The following is a 24,222-nucleotide window of genomic DNA, read 5'->3' as shown; positions in this document are numbered from 1 at the left end:
AGTAGTACTTGTCTTAGCATCTTCTTGTATGTTATTGCGCACGTGTTCTAAAGATTGAACCAAATTGAAGTATTGAACTATAAATGGACAAAGAAGATCAGTATACATGTCGATCAGAATCATATATAGTAATATTCAAATTGGAATATTTTTATTTTTTTATATATGTTTTATTTTTTTGGTATAGAATAAAATATGAGATCCAACAGTAGTAGATAATTTTATATCGGAAAAGATGGGTGGCCCATCAAAAGATGGAGTATTATTTATGGGGTGGTCATATTTCCCTATCTGTAATGATTTTTAATTGAAATGACGAAGTTACCCCTGAAGCCGACCTTTCCTAAAAATTTGGTCCTGTTTAAGGGGTTCACATGTGCAAAAAGCCTCCACGAGATTTATGTGACCTCTCTCTCTCTCATTATGTTAGACTTTCACTCCTTCGTCTCACGAAGCATGATCCAATTTCTTTTTTGATTTGTCGTGCAAAACTTAATCTGTTTTTAAAAATAATAAAAAAATTATCATTTATTCACCTTTACACTTTTTTCACCAACCGCACTTAACACACAAAATATTAATTTCTTAATTCTCGTGCCGAAAATAAATGAGTCATGCTTCATGGGACGGAGGGAGTATAAACTTTAGTCGTTTCTCGCTATTTTTCATTATTTCAATTTTCTCTCTTTTTTTAGCTTTTACCATGAATGAATTTGATGCACGTTTTCTAAAGGATAGAAATTTTCTTCAAAATATCTTATAAAAAGTCATTTGTTATGTCGGAGTTTCTAGCTCGTTCGTATTGTTCCCCACCTCAAGACAAAACAATGAGTTTTCACTAATAAGACCATAATTTTCTATATATATATACAGGGGCGGAGCCAGACTTTTGATTCAGGGGGGTCCAAAATTTTTTTAATGTAACTTTGAAAATGTGGCGAAGTAAATCACTCATCTTTTTTAATTTTTGCAATTTCACCCCCCAATTTTTTCGATTGTCGAATTGTTAACTTAAAGTTTGTGTGAATTATTTCTCCATATAATATTCATGTTACGATGTATTTTTCAATAAAATTACTACATATTGAAAATTATGGTGCAAATACAAGATACAGTTTTTTTCTAATTTGAAAAAAAAAATGAAATTGTACGAAATGACGTTGTTTAGGCCTCAAAAAAACGACGTCGTCTTTACTAATCCACGTAAGTTACAATTCAACACTCTGACGATCTAAAAAAAATAGGGGACGTAATTGAAAATTTTGAAAAAATAGTGATTTAATTCGCCACAGTCAAAAGTCATGTTAAAATTACAAATTTGAAATAGTTTGTGATTTTATTTGCAAAAATCTCATAAAACTTTGTAAGATAAAGTAACTTTCAATATCAAATTAAAAAAATAAATCTCTAAAATCCAATCCAATCATGATATGTATAAATTAATTATGTGTTCACTTCTTCAAAACGTCTTAACTCTAAATATTGCATACCAATAACAGTTTAAAATAGCTCAACATAATAATGTAGATAAAATTATATATTTTTTATTTTTAATATAAAATTACGAAAATACCCCTACTATTTTTGAAAATCCCAGGGGGGCCCAGTGACCCCCCTGCCCCACCCCTAGCTCCGCCCCTGTTAATATATATATATATATATATATATATATATATCATATTTGTTATTCCCTCCTACTTCAAAACGTATGTCGTTTTAGATTTTTAATTATTTATAATTTAAATGTCGCTTTACAAATCACTGCAAAACAATCTTTTGTATTCGGAAGAAACTAATTTGAAAGACAAACACTCCACAGTCTGTTTCATTTGAGTTGGAGAAGAGAAAAAATTCTTCTCTTTTTTCCACAAAATCATGATTTAAATTATCATTAATAAGGTTAATTTTGGTAAATTTATTTTTTATTAAATTGTGTGATCGAGCTTAGGACGAGCTACATTATTTTGAATAGGAGGGAGTAACTTCTTATTAATCATGTCTTAAATTATCCTCCAAAACAATTACAAAAATAAATGTCATTTTTAGCAGTGAATATTACCTTTTGTATTGACAGAGAAATCTAATGATTAATGTACAATTGTACTTGTACATACCTCTTCTTTCCCCAATTTATTTTTAAAAAACCTTTTTTTTCATACATCATAAAATTAATGCTTTTTTTAAGGATACATTATTCGTCGTAATTAACATACTAAATGTGTTTACAGACAGCTGATGTTGAAACATAACAATAATTTCGGAAAGAAGTAATTATTCCAATGTTGAAACATAACAGTTTTGTACATAAGTGTTGACATATATATATAACATTAATTTTGGGAAAGTTTCACATCAATTTTGGGAAGAAGATTTATTCCAACAATGACTATAATGCTGGGACAAATATGCCGTCGTGGTTGTATATTAAATTAATACGAAGGAGATTTAATTATAAATTTAAATTTTTACGCGTCGAACACATAAATTTAATGTATTTGACATTTACAAATTGAAATAATTTACATGATGTCCTCATTTTTCTCAATTTGTGTGCCCCATTTTTTTGTGCCGTTATTATTGGGACAGATGGAGTATTAAACTAGTTACTTGATGTCCTGATCATTTAGTTTAAATTTTTGTATTTCATATTTTATTTTAAATTTTAATATTATTGGAACTACAATACTTGAAATATTATTGAAATTACAATATACTCTATTAACTTCGTTTTGAGAGTGTGTCGGTTTGCACTAGTTGAATTTGCATTAAAAAAAACCACGTGCTGAAATTAATTTGTATGGTTCCAGGCAACTTAGACTTGTTAGAGATGGACACATTAATTTATTGCCAATTGATGTGATCATTGCTTCCTTCCTATCAACATATATTATTATTAATAAATTATAATATGAGATCAATAAATTCTTATTTAGGATCGGAAAAGTCCTACTCTTAAGAATGAGTAATTACAAATTGGAAATTTAGTTCAACTTGCATTAATTAAGAAGTAGTGAACTATAATTGGAAATTACTAAAATCCAATTAAAAATTAATTTATAATCGATGTTATATGCACGATGCAGACGGTCGCACGTGAGTTTTTACGTTAAATTGATTCTCTTAAAAAAATACTCTTAGATTATAATATAAAAGTATCCTCTTATTTTTCATCCAAACTTAATTAAAACATTGTAGCTATTTCAACTCAGCAAGGTTATAGATTTTCCATCATATATATTCAACTAATGGTCTTGAGTAAACACAAGTATTAGTAATAAAATTGTTGGTGATTTTGTTCACAACTATGAGGTGGTTTACTTTTGATGATTAACCCAAATAAATAAAAATAATATAAATTAATTCATTGTTTAGTAAAATTGGTTGAAATTTTGAGATATTTTAATATTTTGTATAAATTATGTCATTTGAATTAATTTTACTTGATGACCACCTCTTCCTCGCTAGCTCTTGCATGGATTACATGCATCTTGCCTTTTATTTGGACATCTAGATTTGGTGGTGTGGGTTTAGAGTGGGTGCCCTGAAAGTTTTTCAGACTTCTGGTGCGCTAGAATCTGATTTCGGTTTGGTCTAACTCTTTTGGTTTTGATTTCTTTTCGAATGGGTTGTTTTTACAGTTGCTCGCGCTTGTGCTTCTACGTGGACTTTCTTTTCGTCGTTTCTGCTTGTAAAAGGTGAGTACTCTTTTTCCTTTATCGGTGTTTTTCCCGTTTAAAATTTATCATAAAAGTTTTGATGATACAACACCCCCAAAATTTTATACTATCATTAAAACTAAAAAATATTTGAAGTTTTTAATCTGCCAATACTTATCACGATTCATAATAGGATCTTAAATATGTGGCTGTGTGCGTGTGGAAATTAATGAGTAACTATGCAAATGTTTTATATATTGAGATATATAATATTAAGAAATTATTTTTACATGTCGATGTTTGCTTTGAATGGTTTGGTGTAGAAAGACAGGGTGGAATGAAGCCCAATTTATACTAAAATTTGGAGAGTTTGTGAATTGAAACTATGCATGCTATTTCTAGTTGAGAGTTATTCTAAAATAAAAAATAAAAAAATATTGTAGTTGGAGTTTGAGATTGAGATTTGGGCCAAGCAGTTAATGAAAATTCAGAATTCCATGAATCTCATAAATGTTTCAATTTGCGAAAATACTACGTGGGCTCAATTTGATATGGGCTTTTTCTATGGAATTTGGGCTCTTGCATCCTGTGCTCTAATAATTTAATGGGAATTTCTTTTTAATACTCGATACGTCCGCAAAAAATAGTCCTAAAGGGGCAACACGAGTTTTAATAAAAATTGTTAGTGCATTGTGAGTAGAGAAAAAAAATTAGCTAAAAAAATAATGTTAATAATAATAATAATAATAATAATAATAATAATTAATTGTATTGTGAGTGAATAAAACGGCACACAATGTGATAGAAAATTTTTAAAAATATAAATGAACTAATTTTTGTGAACGTCCCAAAATGAAAGAGTGACTATTTTTTGTGCACGGCCAATAAAAAGCGAGGCAATAAAAGGTCGAATTTAATGTAAATTCGATTTAGTTATTAAATAGTTTTAATAATATCTCAATCTTCCAATTTGTATTAAATTAATCTCCACCAATTTTTTTTGTGTGAGTTTGGAGATGAGATTTAGATGTCTTGAAAGGTCAATTCAATCTCGTTGGATAAACATGGGTGGATAATTTAGAAGGTGGATTTCAAATGTTTTTAATCATTTTTTCGGTATATCCACATTTAAATGAACGTCGACATCTCAGCCTGAAAGTCGCATAAAAAAATTAAGAGAGATGATTTTATTAAAAATTGAAAAAATGAGACATTACTAGAACGTTTTAAAATGAATCTACTTTTCAACAAGATAAAAATGTTTTAATTAGAAATGAACTCATCGATAAAGCCTCAAAAATCTAAATTTAGACCTAATTAAATAGGGTATAAATGCATAGAAGAATGCCCTCTCGCCAAATATATCTATTCTCGTGCTTTTCCTTTTAGATTAAGGATGGATGTGAAAAGGAGGGATAACAAAAATTTATGTCTTTAAATGTTTCCTTTCTTTTTTCACATTTTACACAAAAGAAAAGTTAAATGGAGGGATAATATTATCCCTTCTTGAAGTGAAAATAAGGAAGGAAAAATGATTAACTTCTCTTTTGTATAAAATGTGGAAAAAGAAAATAAACATTTAAAAGCATAAATTTTTGTTATTCATCATTTTTTCATCCATCAAAGTAAACGTACCCTAAGATGTTTTTGTAGTTGTTCAAATTGAAATTTGGGCTCGGATAGAAAAATATTTCTGATCGTTAAAGTGTTTTTTTTTTTTTTTTTTTTGTATTTTGTAATATATGGTGATTGGTAAAGTTAACTAAAGTCAAGTATATTTATTGCAACAAATTTTACTTAATATCAATTATAATAAAATATAATTAAATATAAAATATTCTATATAAAATACTCCATCTGTCCACAAAAAATAGTTAAATTTAACATCTTTTTTTCCACCAAAAAAAAAAATCTCAATTCACTTTTTGAACTATCACGTTATATGTTTTCTTATATATTTAATTATAAATTATACTTATATTCTATTTTTTAATTAAAAACATATTTTTATTTTATTTTATATGCTAACACTATTTCTATATATTGTATCATTATTCTATTTATAATATTTTTAATAATTTTATTAAAATTCGTATCAATCCTCAAATGGGACACTGAGTTTTAGTTACATAAATAAGAAAAAACTAATAAAGTGTGCGTGTAAATAGTTTAAGACAAGTTTTGAGTTTAATAATTCAATTTAGTGGTAGGGACCACATGTTCTCTGGGAGGCGTGCTAGGTTAAACTTACTAACTAGGAGCACGTGAACCGTGTGATTTGCATTGACCTCTTCTGATTTTCTTTTTCTTTCTTTTGATTTATTTAATTTTTCATTTTTTTTTAAATCATTTTATTGACTCTCTAATGGTTGTTCATGTTTTGTATGATCCTCCTCTTTACCCTCTAAAAAATTAAAAATATATATATCATGATATATTTAGTGGCGGAGTTAAGAATTATCATCAGGAGGATTGAACTTGTACGGAATTTTAAAACGGCGACCCCCGGACAGATTATTTCTTTAGTAATTTGTACAATTTATTTAATTATTTTCTTAAAAAACAAACATAATAGTAATAATAACGAACAAAAATTTCATATATTAAATAGTTTAAGTGAATTACGAATAATTTAAGAATAGATATTTGATGAGTTAATTGTTTCTGCTTGAGAAAACAGTGACAATTGATTTCGATGTCTAATGATCGACTGAAAACGTTGCAAGATATTCTTATTATCAATTATTCTGAAAATATCATTCTCGACGTACACGAGTTAACTATCATTCATCAGTTCATCTTTTATACGATTTCACAAATCACTCATGACAATATTCATTAATATACTCTCTTAACTGAAGCCGTGGTTACAGGTAAAATCAATATCAACTCAATCATTCAATAAATCAATTAAAAAATATATCTATATAAAAATAGAATCGCTCTCTCTCTCTCTTAATACATGCATTTCACGACAAAAAAAAAAAATAGTGGCTCCACTAGTGGACATATTCAAACACACAAGATATGATTTGTTTGGAGAACATGCATGCACTACAAAAAAGGGCGATTACCGGCCGCGGTTTGCCGTTGGTAATCATGGGGCGGCCGCCGAAAAAATGATCACCGGCGGCATTACGGGCGATTTTTTTTTTTTTTGTAGTGATGAACATTTAATCACAGTCAATAATTATATGGCTATATCATACATGATATTGTTAACAATACTATAACCACAACTAAATGTTTATCATTTCTAATTTTCATCAAATCCCATTTAAAATTTGGGTGATAAATCTATTACCGCAAGCTACATTGCAGTTTTGAATCTTTGATGGTATTTATCTCATTTATAATGGTGATTTGTAATACGAATTTTAATTCCTTTATATCCTTCAATTTCAAGATAAATAAATAAGAAGGCCACAGAAATAATCGCTTGAGTTTCTCGTGCTCAAGTTTATTAAAGATATCTTTGCGTTAGACTTGTTTAAAGCTCGTTCTTAAATAGTAAATTAACATGAGATGTCAATTTAATTATAGACAACTAGCTTTAAAAGCATGCCATTATTCCAATATCACATGCAGTTGTTAGCAATCTAATAGTAATGGAATAGACAACATTAAATGCGAGGGCATATTTAAATTTTTGAGCTACTTGGTGGAAGGAAGAAATAATGAATTACTTATTTGATGAAATTTTATCTTTTAGAATACTTTCTTAAATTATTAATTGGGGAAGAAACACAAGTGTCAAAATTCTCAACAATATTAAAAAGGATTTCTTAGTAAGAAAGAAAGAAAGTGAAAAATAGAAAAGCGAATGCATCAATGTCTTTTTATATTAAAATTGACTTAAAATAAAGAGTGATGTAAAACAGTCACACTATAATCATCCACAAATTAGATAAATAGGAAATCTTTTGATTTATTTAAGACTTTATTATTTTACTGTATTTCCGTATTGTAATTATTTTTTTAATTTTTTTAAAATAAAATAAAATAAAATGCAAAAATAAAAAGTAGATAAAATATAGATAATACAGTTAAATAATTAAATTCTATTTTTATTTAGAAAATTAAATTAAATAAATTAAATTTTTCTTTATTGAACTAGTTGGTGGTGGCCACAAAGTGGCTGCTTAGATTTATTACAAAATATACTTATTCAGTGAGTAATATAAAATCAAAAGCTAGATAGTGAAATATATTTCAAAATCATTACCATTTTTTCGATTATATATTGAATTATCGATTTCGATCAATTAAATTCTAAATTACAGGAAACCATTCAAATAAAAAAACTGAGTAGAATCATAGAAAATTCGATCGACATGACTTGCTTGGGAATACATGTGCAAACATATTTTATTTTCCCACATCAAAGTATGTCAAATTCCGACACTCCCAACCCACCTACTTTATAAATATCCAAAAAATTATCCGAAAAAATAATTTTAAATATCTCATCAATCTTGAACATAATCAGTCGAAAATTATTAGTATTACAAATTGAAATTATATTTGTCTACGTTAGGTGAATTTAATTAGGAAGAGAGTGATGTGGGGCACAGGGCACTCAGCTTACACGTTAAAGCAACTAAACCTATTTAATTAAAAGCGTTAGAAAACAAAACTAAATGCGGTTCACGTGCTCCACACACGCAAAACGCCCATGGGTTTAACGTCGAATCACGTGCGTCTCACGTTCGTTGACATGAGCGCCTTTTCCCGGGCCTAACGTGAAACGTGTGAGAATCATGATTCCCACTTTCCACACGTGTCCAACAGTCGCCCACGCTCCTCCTACTCCCTCTGCCGCGTGGCTCGCTTCTCGCCCTCCGATTTACGAAATCACCCTCGAAATCAAAGCTTCCTCCTTTTTACTAAGACCCTGTTTGGTTAACCTCATTTAAAAATGCTTATAAACTCTTGAAGCTTATAAGATAGTCCTACTTTTTTTTTGGAACGTTCCACTCCAATAGTCCTATTTTTATTTTTAATAATGATTTTACACTAGAAACAATGTGGTCTCACACACTTTTACACTCAAAAAACAAGTTTCTTAATCTCCGTACCCAAAAAATGATGACTATTGGATCGGGACAGAGGGAGTAATATTTTTCAGAACTTATAAGTTGTCAAATTATTAGGGACTTAGGTAATTGAGGTTATAAGTTAGAAAGAGAAATTTTAGTTAATGAGAGATAATTTTTGTTAGACAAAAAAAAATCGAAGAAAACTGAAATTAGAATGATATATAATGAAAATAAAAAATCATAATTGAGTTATTTTTGAAAAATGAGTGTTGCTTATAAGATAATAAGAAAATAAATTGGAGTAGACGAACTTATTTTTACAATTTATAAGTTATTTAAAAGTTTATTTTGCCGAATACTTTGAATAAACTTTTATAAGGTTCTACAGTGTATATGTTATTTTAAAGAGATTATAAACTCAACCAAACACTGTCTAAACCAATTTTAGTTTTTCATTTCACATAAATAATCGAATTATTTTGGAAAGAGAATTAATTAATAACTATATAAGGCATCACAAGATATTTGCCGACTTCATTTATCTAACCTGACCATGGTAGCTTTTTCCACTTATATTAAACCAAATTCATACACATGCAGAGGTAGGGCAAGGGAAAAATCACGAGCAAAAAGAATTTTAAAGTTTAAAATCACTAAAAGGTTAAATAAAGTAACCAAACATTTCCTTATTTCCTCGAGCAAGGAGGAATAAGCAAATTCTCGTTTTTTAGATTTTCATTTTTTATTTTACTTTGCTCATAATTTATTCAAACTATTCTTTTCCCGTCTCCCTCAATATACTAACCGGAAAACCCCCAAAACTGGTGAGTAAATCCCTCCAATCCCTGCTGTTTTATTACTAAAATTTGTGATTCATTCCATTCGAGTGTTGATTATTTTTTGTTTCTTTTGCTGTGCATGATTTCTGTAGTTTTTGAGATCTGAGGGAGATATGTGTCTAGAGAGAGAGAGAGCTGCGGTTAGTTGGATTTCTGCCGAAAATATTGGAGTTTTTAGATAGGATTTGTGCTGGATGTGATTTGTAGTGTATCTGTATATGATTCGGATTTTTTCGGTAGGTGGAGCTGGGTTTCGCCTTTCTATTTCGTTAATTTTTGCTGTTGGAGTTGAGTAATTTTGATAGATGAGGAAGGAATCTAGTATGGCGGGAATTGGGTGGAACGATGAGGATAGGGCTATGGCGTCGGCGGTTTTGGGGACTAAGGCATTTGATTACTTGATGTCGAATAATGTTTCCGCCGAATGCTCGTTGATGGCGATGACTAATGATGAGAATTTGCAGAACAAGCTCTCAGATCTCGTAGAGCGTCCCAATTCCGCCAATTTTAGTTGGAATTACGCGATTTTCTGGCAGCTTTCTAGGTCGAGGGCGGGGGACTTAGTGTTGGGGTGGGGGGATGGGTGCTGTCGAGAGCCCCGTGAGATCGAGGAGGATTCGGATGTTACTCGTTTCCTCAGAATCCGGCAGGAAGACGAGTGCCAGCAGCGGATGAGGAAGAGGGTTCTGCAGAAGCTGCATATCTCGTTTGGGGGGAGCGAGGACGAGAGCTACGCCTTTGGATTGGATAAGGTCACGGATGCTGAGATGTTTTTCTTGGCATCTATGTATTTCTCATATGCTAGGGGGGAGGGGGGGCCGGGGAGGTGCTTTAGCTCCGGTGAGCATCTCTGGTTGAGCGATGCGTTCAAGTCCCCCGTGGATTACTGCGTTCGCTCCTTTCTTGCGAGGTCTGCTGGCGTGCAGACGATTGTGTTGGTTCCCACTGATATTGGTGTGGTGGAATTGGGTTCGATTAGGTGTGTCCCGGAGAGTTTGGAGCTCGTGAAGGTTGTTAGGTCGTCGTTCTCCTCGTTGTCGGGGGTTCTCCGGTCCAAGAAAGCTGTGGCTGTGGCTGTGGCAGCGGAGAACGACAGATCAAACCCGAAATCTGGTTTTGGAGAAGTTATTCCCAAGATTTTCGGGCAAGATTTGTATTCTGGTCGCGTGGAATTGAAGGAGAAAGTCGATGTTAGGAAGGTTGGATACGGGGCGATGGATGCAAGTGCGAACGGGAATGGGAACGGGAACGGGAACGGGAATGGGCAGCCATTCGCCAACGGTTTCCATGCCATGGTGTGGAGGCAGTATGGGAATGTTAACGTTAAGCCTGCGAACCCGGTGGAGGTTTGTAAGAATCCTCCGAGACCAACGAAGCATGTTCATGATATGGTGAATGGGGCGAGGGATGGCCAGCATCGGAAACCAGCACAAATGCAGATCGATTTTGCTGGAGCAACGGCAAGACCCGTTAGCTCCAGACCACGCAGTGCAGAGTCGGAGCACTCTGACATTGAAGCTCCGTGCAAGGAGGAGGGCATGGTGGTGGTATCGGAAGACAACAGGCCTAGGAAGCGTGGCCGGAAGCCTGCCAATGGGAGGGAGGAGCCCCTCAATCACGTGGAGGCGGAGAGGCAACGGCGGGAAAAGCTGAACCAGCGCTTTTACGCGCTGAGAGCCGTTGTCCCGAATATATCCAAGATGGACAAAGCTTCCCTCTTGGGAGATGCTATTGCTTACATAACCGAGCTTCAGAATAAGCTCAAGGAGTTGGAATCCAGTAAGGAAAGTAGGCTATCGAGAGAGGCATCCGTCTCGGAAACTCAGCCGAATACGGAAACGCCAGCCTGCATCCCGAGCATCGACATACAAGCAGGACGAGACGAAGTCACGTTGAAGGTGAGCTGCCAGCTGGATGCTCACCCCTTATCAAGGTTCATTCGAGCGATCAAGGACGCTCGGGCGACCATAGTCGATGCCAAATTCGCATCCGGGAGCGAGAAAGTGTTCCACACGTTCGTTGTGAAATCCGATGCACCGGAACGGCTCACCAAGGAGAAGCTGCTAGAAGCGATCTCCAACTCGCAGCAGCAGTCGTCGTCTGTCGGGTAAATACCGGTCTCTTTAAAGTTTTCAACAGAATTACTAGACAGTTAGTGATGGGGGGGTTAGGGAAACACTACCACCATATGGCAAAACTGGGTAGCAAATGTCTATCTGTTTATAGTATAGATTTATGTTGTAAGAACATAGCTCTTTGCAAGATTTATTAATTTGTTTTTTAAGTTCAATTGTGACCTCCTATTTGCTCACATCTTTAACTTCTTTTTTTGAATTCAATTATGATTTTCGCTGTGGCCGTGTCTCTTTGTTATCTAACTTGAAATGATTGTGTAGTGAATTGCTGGTTGAACTAGGAAAAAAACAAAACACATTTGCCATATGTTGTCTGAAATTACCATCAACAGCTAGTGAGTTTTGATTTCTTGATCCCTTTTCTTTGCAATGTCTGAGCATTATTTTTTCGACGAATTTAAGGTGAAAAGATTTTTGATATTCGGCTACCACTTCTATTTTCTATTTTTGCTTTAAATAGATGTTTCAGATCTCTGTTAAGAGAAGAAATTTGTCACATGAATGATGAATGATCGGTATGTAATTTTCTGATAGTTTTTTTTTTTTTTTTTTTTTTTTTTTTTTTTTTTTTTTGCATCTGTACGAAAACGACTGACCTAATTAGACCACTTTAAATTCCAACGAATGTTTGTTGAGATAAAATAGTGAAAACGTGTGGATTATAATTCGCATTAATGCCTCTCTCCACTTGTGCACTTATAGCTATGGTACCAATTTATAAAGATCAAAATTGTTGGAAAAAAAAAATGAAATCAGCTATCCAAAAAAGTTTGACCTCATCAAATGTACTTCCTCCATCCTGCTAATAACGTTTTATTTTCTTTTTGGAATGTTATATATTTTGTTTCATTTTTTTTTCTCTCTCTTTTCATTTATTTTATTTATATATATTTTTTTAATTTGCATTGTTTTGTTAGGAATGTTATAAATGGGAGAAAGGAATAAATCGATAGTTTATTTATGCCAGCCAATAATTGTACGGCTCGAGATATTTATTTTATTTATCCATGACACAACACATTTATACATTATGGGACAGAGCAGAAAACTGATCAAATGGTTACAAAAGTCGCAAATATTCACAAGCAGTACACACAAACTGACACACACACACATACATGTTTGTGTGTAATAAGCATACACACATGTATATTAACAACTTCTATTTCTTGTGACATGTTGTATAATTCATGAGTTATGTTGATTTTGTTTGTTATGTGTCGGGTGTCCTAAAACGAAATGAGATATTTTAAATGGGACGAATAAAATTGAAAAGTAAGAAGTAGGACGTTGCAGGAAGTATAGAAAAAAATGGTTATTGTTGAATTATCTTTTATTGAAGTCTTTATAATACTATGATGATTTTAAGCATGATGTAAGAAGATGGAAAATAATCATGAAAGCCTATTTTTGTGTCTGCATACACTTGATATATACGCTTCATCATCACTTTATCCATATGCAATGCCTACAACTTCAAAATATCTCACTCTCCCTCTCTGCTCAAACTCAAATTATAGCATCAAACTACCCAATGCAAAAGTTTTGTGCTTTTTTTTATTTTTCATTAGCGACCTAAATAAATAATACTTGAGTAGATCTAATATTTTTGGATCATCTATCAAGTGCACCAAACACTTTACACATACAATTTCACATCGCATGAAGAAATATGTCAAAAAAATGGGTTTTGAACTATGATTTAATAGTAGGTAACAAAAATAACATTAAAAATGTCAAAGATAGAAAAATACATCAAAAATAATAATTTTGTTGAGAGTGGGATTTGAACCCACGCCCTTTCGGACCAGAACCTTAATCTGGCGCCTTAGACCAACTCGGCCATCTCAACTTTATGATAAAAAAATATTCTAAGACATATTTAATACTAAACATTACATGAACATTTGCACTTATTCTTCTATATAAAATTTGGAGCACCCACATGCACACGAAGATGACATAAAAGATGTTAAACGGACTCGACCCTACATGATGAAAGAATCTAAAACAATTTGTATGATTTCAACCTTAAGAATATTGTGGTCTTTTTGTTTGTAAGTATATCATTAAAAAAAATGGAAAATTTTGATCACATTTTAGTTGCCCTTATTATTTTTATTTCATGTTCTCTTTGATTAAAATTAATATATTTTTGTATCAAGTGTCCTACTTTCTTTTTTGAGTTGTCTCATAATAAGGCGGAGAGAGTATATAATATGAAAAAATATTATCACACCTATAATTTGTGATAATATTATCATGAATTGGAGTGGAAAGGTGACAAATGGACTGACCGAGAATTTTTTTCCTCCAATCCGAATATTTTTATTTCAATTAAGAGATCGTGTGAAAAGAGTGCAAAATTAAAAAATATATATATATTTCAATATTTTCCATCGAAATGAAAACACCCTATATGAACAAGTCATCTTTAATGAAAAATATAATACACATCCACGTAGATAACGATGAGAAAACTCACACTCGACCGACATACTTATACCCAACTTATCTTGATTTCGCCACAGTATATATTTTTGCGTGTTTGGATGTGCTGTGTTAAATTATCTGTCAAAGCAAAAAGCATGTCAATTATGAAGGAAAAGCCAAAAATCATGCAAAAGCTTCACCATAATATATGCTATAAGCACATCATTTCATCTTAATCTTAACATTACCAAAAACAGAATAGTAGACGAATCATATTTATTCAACACACAATCAAATTAGAAATCAAGCATCGTTTTCCAATCTGCACCAATTCAGAAAGAATCCAAAGCAATACTTCCAAACCAACCGCTCCTCTCTCTCTCTCTGTGCCACCTTTTACCTTTTATTTATACACTCAAAGTCTCAAACCCTCTCTCTCTCTCGCAGATACAGAGATGGACGGGAAGCGTCTCGCCCTATTCCTGTCCCTATACGTCGCCGTTTCTGTCTCCTTCTCCGCCGCTCTTGAATATCAAACCCTCATCCCCACCTCCCTACCGTCACCTCAAACCCTCTCATGGCCCACCCACCAAGAATCCGAACCCGAATCCGAGTCCGAATCCGAATCCACCCTCTCACTAAACTTGCACCACGTGGACAATCTCTCTCCCGCCTCCAACTCATCCCCACAGTCGCTCTTCGCACTCCGTCTCCGTCGTGACGCCGTCAGAGCCAAATCTCTCTCCGTCATCGCCGCCGCCACCCGCGCCAACGCCTCCGCCGCCTTCAGCAGCTCCGTCATCTCCGGACTCGCGCAGGGGAGCGGCGAATACTTCACGCGCATCGGCATCGGCACTCCGCCTAGGTATATATGCAGAGACACACACACACACACACACTCAATTTTTTTTACTACTTTGTTTGTATAAAACTGAAATTTCGTCGCTGCAGATACGGCTACATGGTGCTCGACACCGGAAGCGACGTCGTATGGGTCCAGTGCTCGCCGTGCCGGAAATGCTACGCCCAAACCGACCCGATCTTCGATCCGAAGAAATCGTCGTCGTTTTCAGGAGTCTCGTGCGCCTCCCCGCTCTGCCGCCGCCTCGATTCGCCCGGCTGCAACGGCCGCCGGAAATGCCTCTACCAGGTCGCCTACGGCGACGGCTCGTTCACCGTCGGAGAATTCTCGACCGAGACGCTGACGTTTCGTCGCGCGAAGGTGAGCAGCATCGCCTTCGGCTGCGGGCACGATAACGAGGGTTTGTTCGTCGGCGCCGCCGGCCTGCTCGGCCTCGGCCGCGGGAAACTGTCGTTTCCGACGCAAGCCGGCGGGAGATTCGGCCGGAAGTTCTCGTACTGCTTGGTGGACCGGTCGGCCTCCTCCAACCCGTCGTCGATGGTGTTCGGCGGCTCCGCCGCCGCCTCGAGATCCGCCGCCTACACGCCGCTGCTGAGGAATCCGAAGCTCGACACGTTCTACTACGTCGGATTGAGCGGGATCTCGGTCGGCGGGGCGCGCGTCGCCGGGATCACGGCGTCGCTCTTCAAGCTCGACGCGATCGGCAACGGCGGCGTGATCCTGGATTCGGGCACGTCCGTGACCCGGCTGACCCGACCCGCGTACGCGGCGCTGAGGGACGCGTTCGTGGCCGGGGCCCCGAACCTGAAGCGCGCGTCGGAGTTCTCGCTCTTCGACACGTGCTTCGATCTCTCCGGCAAGACGGAGGTGAAGGTGCCGACGGTGGTGCTGCACTTCGAGGGCGCCGACGTGTCGCTGCCGGCGTCGAATTACTTGATCCCGGTGGATGGCGACGGGAAATTCTGCTTCGCTTTCGCGGGCACCGCCAGCGGGTTGTCGATAATCGGGAACATCCAGCAGCAGAGTTTCCGGGTCGTGTTCGACTTGGCGGGCAATCGGGTCGGGTTCGCCCCGCGAGGATGCGTTTAGTGGAAAAGCGATTAATGATTTCTTTTTATTGTATGTGTGATTAATCGCCTTAAACCTTCCAAATTGGGGAAGATTAACACAAACTAAAGCCATAAACAAAGAAATCGCCTTGTTTTTTTTTTTTTTAACTATACTGCAATCGAATTCTCATGCAAGCAGATAGTAGTAATTTTACGCGATTAATTAAGAATGTATTGAAATCACATATGTAGTCTACGTTAATTATTATTATTATTTGCATGAATATTGAATTGGGCAACGATGTATGAAAATATTTTCTTGATCAACTTTAGTCCTTACGTGGAGTAGGTGGATTGGATCGCGCAAGATTTTTCTAATTTTCTACTGTAATTTGTTTGTCTATGTTTTTCTGTTGCATTTGTGGGCTTCTCACGTTTAAATACAAATATTATAGCATTCTCTAATTATCTTTTTTTGTTGTTGTTAGAAATGATAAATTTCGAAGTTATTCATATTTACATAATAAATTTTTAAAAAATATAAAATATTTTTAATTATATCAAGAGCAAAACTACTTTAGTTTGATTTTCTTCATTTATAAAGCGATGAATATGTTAATGAAAAACGGCAAAAGGGTCAATGATATTTTGGAAGAATGGAGTATAACAAATATATTTCATTTTTTAGCAAGATGTATCATGTCCATCAATTTCATTGGAGATTTTTTTTTTTTTTTGAAATTAAATCTCATTAGAGAATTTATTCGCTCATAACTCAATAATTAATTTAAATAACGAAATACAACTTATTTAGCCATTATTTTTAGGGCAAATTGCATGAAAATACCCCACTTTAATCCAAATTTGATTTTTTGACAATCTTTTTTATGTTGCAAAAATTTGAACGAGCTTTCAATTTGTTGTAATGTCCGTCCGGAGATACCTTCCTGTAAGGCTTTCATTTCATTGCATCCATGTAGTGATATGATAGACATTGCAACCAAAAATTGCATGGAAGGTATCTCCGGACGGACATTACAACAAATTGAAAGCTCGTTCAAATTTTTGCAACAAAAAAAAGATTGTCAAAAAATTAAATTTGAATTAAAGTGGGGTATTTTCATGCAATTTGCCTTTATTTTTACTCCACTGTTAAAGGCGTGGGCCTAGAAAAAGGAAAATAACCAAAAAAAAGATGACTATTTTGACTGAAATTGGTGCTATGTTCCCTGCAGCGCATGTGCACCTTCTTCACCGGAATCTACGCCCCATACTTTGTCGCTTTTGTTTTCCAAATCTTATCACCATTCACATTTACTCTTATTTTCAAATTTCCCATTTCTTTCTTTACAAAAAAATTCCCTTTTCTTTGATGAAATATGACGAAACCTCTACGCCACCTGAAGGGAAAAAATATACTCTATTGTATACAGACGCGACCTTTACACCATATAAAGATTAAAATAAGAATTTAAACGCTAATTGGAACGACCATTTGAGATACTTATCCACCCCTTGCAAAATATCTAAATGGAAATTTCAATTTGATTGAAGTCGCATACTATAATTAGTGAAAAGTAATAAATAAATAAATAAATAAATTATTGATGTAAGTAAGTAGGTATTTGGCATGTGGCATGTCCCATCCATGTGCAACTTATGTAATCCATGACTAATAACAACATAATATGTGAATAATACTTATACGACGCATCTCCCTTTTTTAATTTATTAATAATCACTTTGAACATCTGTCCTATTTCACAAAATTGGGAACACTTTGGTGTACTGTATAACCGGATTGACCTGAACCCAGAATAATATTATTTATATGAGTTGGGTCAGGATATAAGTTCAAATCAAGGTGCGAGTCAAAAATTAAGTGAAGGTATAACACGGTTGTATGGTACACCCGAGTGTACCCAACACCACCTCGTCCTATTTGACCTATCTAATGTTGCAGCATTTATTATACTTGTAAGAGACATTCCAACATAAAAAAACATAATCTCCTTTTCTTAATTATATTTTACTTTTATGGTAATTGAGTAAGATTTATTAATTCTCTTTCCTAATTAACATTGTCACATCAGTGGTGGGCACGTTATTCTTGCCCACGGTGGGTAGGTGATCGGTTCTGTTGAGTAACATATGATCGTAACACGTCAATCTAAGTTGGATCTAATCCCCAATTATTTAATCATTACTCGTCAAACCCAGATCGTATCATATCGTTAAATTGCTATTCATTAAAGCAATCATTACACTAAATGAAACCAAAGATTAATAAATCCAAACCGATTGGTACTTTGAAAAATAATATACTACTCATAATAAATAATAAACTCATGTTCTTATGCAATCGTCTACAAATCATGCGTGACGGATAAATCACACTTTAAAAAACAAATGTGTTAAAAAGCCTATAAGGACCTAAATGGAATTTGATTTTTTTTTTCTATATATATTTGTTATACTTTCACTTTGTTTTTTACTTTTTACATTTTCCATGAACAAGAAGCCAAGAAAAGTAAAAGTATAATGAGAAACAAATTTTATTAAAAAAACCCTTAAAAAGGAAGAGAAAAAAACTGAAATTACAAGAAGGTAAAAATTGCTTTTGAATGTTTTCAGGAAAAAAAAAAGGCTTTTGAAAAAAAAATGAATTTTTAGTCCAATTTCATTTAAGCCTAGATAATCATGGCCCAAACTTCAACCCAAACTCGTTTTTATCAATTACCTATTTCTCTGCATTGGGCTTTTTGGCAAACCCTTTTAAGTATTTTGTTATTACTACGGTTTCTTTTTCAAGCTAATCAAAGTCGTGAAAGATGCTTCAATACGTGTTAAAGTAATAACGCTTTTACCTTTAATTATAACCACATGCCTGCTTTTTTTTTTTTTCTCTCTCTCTTTATTGTTATTATCATTTTAAATCGTTAGTGGATGGACCACAGCACAATCACAAGTTTTCAATTCTTCATCTTTTTACTTTTATTTTTAATTAAATACATAGTATATTTTACTATTTTATTCTTGTTAATTATAAAATCTAATCCCACACTACATTTTGCAATTCCCATTTTCTTGAAGACCCTCACCTCAAAATTCAAAATTTAAAAATTTAAAATAAACTACATCAAAGTAAGTGTGGTTTCAACCCCTCATTTATGATCCAACCTTAAAGAAGTACCCTTCTATTTATCTTGCAATTAAAGCATGCATTGATACGCAGTGAAACATTTTGTTCTGAACTTTGGCCCTATAGTAGGTTTTAACCTAAATTTATAGTTATTGCAAATAGAACATGCATGTATATATTTATAATAATTGTAAATTCAAACTAAAAACTTTTTTAAGAATAATTCTTTTCTGGGGGTAAAAATAAATAAATAAAGGGTTCCGAATTTTGTTGATCTAACTAACCTTTACAGATTCTCTCTCATCACCAAGGCATCAAGAACAAGAAAGCACCTTCAAAAAAAAAAAAAAAAAATTGGGAGGGGAGCCATCCTTCCTACTTTTTTTTTTTTCTTCTTCTTCTTCTCTGTTTCACCTTCCGATCTCTGAAACTCTCAAATTTCTGGATATTCATCCAAACTCATCAATAAATCAAGATTTAATTTCCAAATCCCCCCAACCTCCTGAAATGAACCTTAATTGATTTAGAAAAAGAAAAAAAAAATCAAGAATGGAATCCAGCATTGAATGCTTTTCATTCATTGATGGGATGGATGAAGAAGAGATGTCTCCATCCCATCCTTTCTCTCAGTTTTCATCTTCAAAGCCATCCCACAATAATTCCAACACCAATAATCTCAATGGCTGTGTGATTAATCCTATCACAAGTGTTCATGAGCTTCTTGATTGCCCTGTTTGCACTAATTCTATGTATCCTCCTATCCACCAGGTTTCCTCTCTCTCTCTCTCTCTCTCTCTCTCTCTCTCATTTGGGATGTTTGTTCATTGTTTTCAAGATTGAATCTTGTTAGCATTATTCATAAATTGGATCTCAATATTTCATCTTGTTGGCATCTTTTCTGGATATGTATGTATATTTTGAGCTGCTGCATTTTTCTATTACTTGAGTGATTTTTAGGGTTGAGGCAGTTGTAAATATTAATCTTGTAAGTATTTGCTGAAAGATGGTAGTAATACATTTAGATGGAACAAGATATGAAGATCAAATAGGAAGAGGAAAACAGAGTAATTTTTCACAGTTTTTGGGAAAAACAGAGTAATTTAGATGGAACTAGATATGAAGAACTCATATTGTGTAAAGGAATCTTGATTTTCCTTAGGTTGTGTTCTCTTTGATGAAATTGGTAGAATGGATAATGTTCTCTCTTTTTTAGTTCAATTCATGATAATATTATCACAGGGTACTGATATGATAATACCCTCTCATATTTTTTCTTATTCTTCTTTCTCTTATGATAAATTTGCAATCGAAGAGAACGACAGTTTCGTGGTATAACTTGTGTAGTATGATGAGTGAATTTGTAATCTCTATGGAATAGCTTTTTCATTATTTGTTGAACAAACTCCTTCAATATTGGGAAATTGAGTGAATTACTTGTGTTTGTTACATTTCATTTGATGCCAAAAGAGATTATAACATCAAGTTTTTACACTGCAGTGTCACAATGGGCACACCATTTGCTCTACCTGCAAAGTTAGGGTTCACAACAGGTGCCCAACGTGTAGACAGGAGCTGGGCGATATAAGATGTTTGGCGCTCGAAAAAGTTGCTGAATCGCTCCAACTCCCGTGCAAATACTATTCGCTCGGATGCCCCGACATCTTCCCGTATTATAGCAAGTTGAAGCACGAAACGGTCTGCGATTTTCGGCCTTACGGCTGCCCCTACGCCGGATCGGAGTGCTCGGTTGTCGGGGACATCCCGTTCCTCGTCGATCACCTGAGAGACGAACACAAAGTGGACATGCATTCCGGGTGCACCTTCAACCATCGGTACGTGAAGTCGAACCCCCGGGACGTGGAGAACGCCACGTGGATGCTGACGGTGCGTGCTTCTGTGTTCCCGCCTTCCTCAAGACGTTTATTTTTCATGATTGACTATTTCTATGCTCATTACTGAGATCTGTTCAATCTCACCCTTTCAATGTGATATGAGTCTGTCTCACTCTTTGGTTGATGCAGGTTTTCCATTGCTTTGGTCACTACTTCTGCCTACATTTCGAAGCATTCCAACTCGGGACGGCTCCGGTGTACATGGCGTTCCTACGGTTCATGGGGGACGAGACGGAGGCTCGGAACTACAGCTACAGCCTGGAGGTTGGGGGAAATGGTCGGAAGCTGACGTGGGAGGGGACTCCCCGGAGCATACGGGACACTCACAGGAAGGTTCGAGACAGCCATGACGGCCTCATCGTACAGCGCAACATGGCCCTGTTTTTCTCCGGAGGTGACCGGAAGGAGCTCAAGCTCCGCGTCACCGGCCGGATATGGAAGGAGCAGCAGCAGAACCCAGATGCCACTTACATACCCAATCTCTGAACTTAGAAATACATTTCACTTTCTCTACAACAACTAACAAGTGTTTGGGTCTCTGCTTTATTATCGAGCCAAATTTGCCCGAAAAACCCTAACCGCACGCGTACTGATCAAACAAACTCACATCGACTTCTTGCACGTTTCGACCTATATATACACATTTGAGATTCACAGAGTGAAGCAAGCTACAATCAAAACTATTTTAATTAAGTAAGTAACAGAAACAGAGTGTTTGTATGTAGTCAGAAACCTGAAGAAATGGTATGCTTACAAGATGTAAACATGTTTAAAGGAAACAAGCCCAATGTGGACAACATCTCCTAGTACTCAGAATCTAACTATATGTACGATATGAGATCCTAAGAGGCCGGAAACGCGCAAACCTGACAACACCTCCACGCTACGAGGATGCCTAGGAGAGCTCCGGCAAACACCTGGGACGGGGTGTGCCCGAGAAGCTCCTTCAGCTTTCTTTGGCTTATCGGGTGCCCTTGGAACATGTCCGCGACGATCACATTCAAAACCTAGATGATGGAGTTGATAGATTTTAAGACAAGGTGTGATATTATTATTATGGAAATGGCCTCTCAAAGCTGTGGCAAATATAAACCAACATAACTAAGAGCTGCAAAAATTCTTGGCAAAACAGATAAATCATGGCTGCATAAACTCATGCTGTCAGCAATTTACAGTGCCAATTGTTATTGAATGAGAGATACCTTCTCAAGTGCAAAGAGTTCTAAACTAGACCATTTATATTTCAAGAATCTGTTTTGTTTACCTAACAAGGGAGAAAAAACTATTCACATCATTTAAATCTTTACTACTTGCATAACCTCTATTAAACAATGAGTGTTGCTGGTTTTCCTGTCTTCTTGAAATCTACTCTTTGCACTCCAATAACATATACTAAGGGGCCGTTCATTATTCATGATTGAATATTTTTATCTTGATTACTAGGAAATCTCCAATTCTACACATTGTAATGAGATACGAATCAACTAAAATTAGTTCAAATGATAGAAATTATCAAGGAACATAGCATATTCCAAAGTAGCTTATACTGCATCTGTCCCGTTAAAAGTGACATATTTCATTTTGGGTTGTCCCACTGTAAATAGCATATTTCCATAAATGGCAAAATTTAATTATTAAAAAAGTGTAGATCCTACCACTTTAAACCAAATTACACGTTCTCCTTAATTTACATGCTCAAAAAGTTTTGTGCCATTTATAATGAAATGAAGGGAGTACTATTTTTATCTGTGTAGACTAATCCTTATAAGTAAACACGACTCTCGTGCATAACTAGAGCAAATCCTGAAAACCATCCTTTTTAATGTATAGTATTACATTGGAGAAGCATTAAACAACTTATAAAATGTAAAAATAAACTCTCAAAAAAATAAGTTATTTAGATCTAAATTACTTATAAGTTATTTATAACCTTATAATCAACAATCATTTCACATAAATAATCATATTATAATTTTTTTATTTTCAATTATCCAATTTTCTCTCTCCAAATATAGCGTAACCAAACACCCCCTTAAATCTTGTCCAAACTGATAAACACCTGAGCAACAACCTTAAAAAATGGAAACATTAAATGGCGGAAACAGAGCATTTATTACCTCAGCTTGCATGCCGGCGTGTCGCCTGACGCCGATAGCATCATACATCACAATCAAACTGAACCCCAAACAAACCGGGAACAAGGAATCGGCGACGCCGTGGCAGATCGCGACGGAGGCCGTCAGCGCCGTGCACAATGCAGAGTGAGAAGAAGGCATCCCGCCGCAGGAAAACATGATCCGGAAATCCCATCTCCGCTCCACGCAGAAATTCAAGAACACCTTCATCGACTGCGCCGCCGCCCACGCGCACAGCGCCGACACGAACGTCGGATTCGCCGCCAGCGTCGCCACGAAGGGGCTTATCTTCACCTTCGCCGTCGCGGTCACGCTCATCAGCGCGCTCCCAAACGCGCCCTTGCCCCATATCGAATTGGGATTTTTAGGGCTCAGGGAGCTCTTGACGGAGGCGGGAGGTTTCTGGAATCTTCTGGAATTCGCGGGATTCGGAGCGGGAATGGAAATGGTCGAGCCTCTGAAAGGGGAGGCGAGGATTAGAGCGACGGAATCCATGGAAACAGACGGTGGTTCAAAAAGGTGGGAGCTTTTTCATGGTGAATCGAAGCAAAAGGCATCGAAGAGAATATACCATATACGAGTTCTAGCTTCATCTGGATTTTAAAGCTTAAGCAGACTCAAAAACGTTTTACTTTTTCTTTTTTTCTTTTTTTCTTTTTGGTTGTATTCGACATTGTGATTTGTGATTGTAGTTAGGGATGTCAATCGGGCCAGCCCACCGGATTTTCGGGCTAGCCCTATCGGGTTTCGGGTTAGTCGGGTGCGGGCTATTCGGGTTGGAGATTTTTTCGGTTGTAAATCTTCAACCCTAACCCTAACCCTAAACTTTCGGGTTTCGGGCTAGCCCATCGGGCTAATCAGGTTAAAGACGTAAAAATAAAATTATCATTTATATTTTATTATTCTTAATGATCTAATGTATAATGTATAAAATATACATAGATATTAAAGATATAAATTATATAGCAAAGCATGAAATGCAAAAATATAAGATATTCAAGATTACATAAACAAAATTATATTAAAATGAGATAGTAAAA

General features: G+C 35.3%; 4 protein-coding genes and 1 non-coding gene across 5 annotated transcripts; 3 read left to right on the top strand and 2 right to left on the bottom strand.

Moving 5' to 3' along the window:
* The first annotated feature begins 9,248 nt into the window (after positions 1–9,248).
* On the top strand, positions 9,249–11,824 carry LOC131020815 (transcription factor MTB1-like). The gene is made up of 2 exons (XM_057949844.1): positions 9,249–9,519; positions 9,627–11,824. The coding sequence occupies exon 2, from the start codon at positions 9,840–9,842 to the stop codon at positions 11,643–11,645; it is 1,806 nt and encodes a 601-aa protein (XP_057805827.1). The 5' UTR covers positions 9,249–9,519; positions 9,627–9,839; the 3' UTR covers positions 11,646–11,824.
* Positions 11,825–13,440: 1,616 nt separating this feature from the next.
* Positions 13,441–13,521, bottom strand: TRNAL-AAG (transfer RNA leucine (anticodon AAG)). The gene has a single exon. It is a non-coding gene; the product is annotated as a tRNA-Leu (tRNA).
* A 722-nt stretch (positions 13,522–14,243) lies between these two features.
* On the top strand, positions 14,244–16,256 carry LOC131020814 (aspartyl protease family protein 2-like). The gene is made up of 2 exons (XM_057949843.1): positions 14,244–14,967; positions 15,054–16,256. Exons 1-2 carry the CDS (start codon positions 14,558–14,560, stop codon positions 16,051–16,053), a joined length of 1,410 nt encoding a protein of 469 aa, XP_057805826.1. The 5' UTR covers positions 14,244–14,557; the 3' UTR covers positions 16,054–16,256.
* A 3,180-nt stretch (positions 16,257–19,436) lies between these two features.
* Positions 19,437–21,625, top strand: LOC131020811 (E3 ubiquitin-protein ligase SINAT3-like). The gene is made up of 3 exons (XM_057949841.1): positions 19,437–19,923; positions 20,653–21,039; positions 21,177–21,625. The coding sequence occupies exons 1-3, from the start codon at positions 19,705–19,707 to the stop codon at positions 21,531–21,533; spliced, it is 963 nt and encodes a 320-aa protein (XP_057805824.1). The 5' UTR covers positions 19,437–19,704; the 3' UTR covers positions 21,534–21,625.
* LOC131020812 (uncharacterized) lies at positions 20,522–23,870 on the bottom strand. Its single transcript, XM_057949842.1, has 3 exons — positions 23,165–23,870; positions 21,914–22,054; positions 20,522–21,677 (listed from the first exon to the last, which is right to left on the bottom strand). Exons 1-3 carry the CDS (start codon positions 23,675–23,677, stop codon positions 21,651–21,653), a joined length of 681 nt encoding a protein of 226 aa, XP_057805825.1. The 5' UTR covers positions 23,678–23,870; the 3' UTR covers positions 20,522–21,650.
* Positions 23,871–24,222: the final 352 nt, after the last annotated feature.

The sequence above is a fragment of the Salvia miltiorrhiza genome, chromosome 4, assembly GCF_028751815.1.
Source record: "Salvia miltiorrhiza cultivar Shanhuang (shh) chromosome 4, IMPLAD_Smil_shh, whole genome shotgun sequence".
Taxonomy (NCBI): Eukaryota; Viridiplantae; Streptophyta; class Magnoliopsida; order Lamiales; family Lamiaceae; genus Salvia; species Salvia miltiorrhiza.
This window is presented reverse-complemented; position numbering and strand designations above follow the sequence as displayed.

What these genes read in the sequence shown, in the direction of transcription:
- LOC131020815 (XM_057949844.1), top strand. Translation starts at nt 9,840, where the DNA reads ATGAGGAAGGAATCTAGTATGGCGGGAATTGGGTGGAACGATGAGGAT.
- LOC131020814 (XM_057949843.1), top strand. Translation starts at nt 14,558, where the DNA reads ATGGACGGGAAGCGTCTCGCCCTATTCCTGTCCCTATACGTCGCCGTT. An exon ending in GGCATCGGCACTCCGCCTAG is followed by an intron (nt 14,968 to 15,053) that starts GTATATATGCAG and finishes TCGTCGCTGCAG; the next exon opens with ATACGGCTACATGGTGCTCG.
- LOC131020811 (XM_057949841.1), top strand. Translation starts at nt 19,705, where the DNA reads ATGGAATCCAGCATTGAATGCTTTTCATTCATTGATGGGATGGATGAA. An exon ending in TGTATCCTCCTATCCACCAG is followed by an intron (nt 19,924 to 20,652) that starts GTTTCCTCTCTC and finishes TTTACACTGCAG; the next exon opens with TGTCACAATGGGCACACCAT. An exon ending in ACGCCACGTGGATGCTGACG is followed by an intron (nt 21,040 to 21,176) that starts GTGCGTGCTTCT and finishes TGGTTGATGCAG; the next exon opens with GTTTTCCATTGCTTTGGTCA.
- LOC131020812 (XM_057949842.1), bottom strand. Translation starts at nt 23,677, where the DNA reads ATGGATTCCGTCGCTCTAATCCTCGCCTCCCCTTTCAGAGGCTCGACC. An exon ending in ACGCCGGCATGCAAGCTGAG is followed by an intron (nt 22,055 to 23,164) that starts GTAATAAATGCT and finishes TCCATCATCTAG; the next exon opens with GTTTTGAATGTGATCGTCGC. An exon ending in TAGCGTGGAGGTGTTGTCAG is followed by an intron (nt 21,678 to 21,913) that starts GTTTGCGCGTTT and finishes GTGTATATATAG; the next exon opens with GTCGAAACGTGCAAGAAGTC.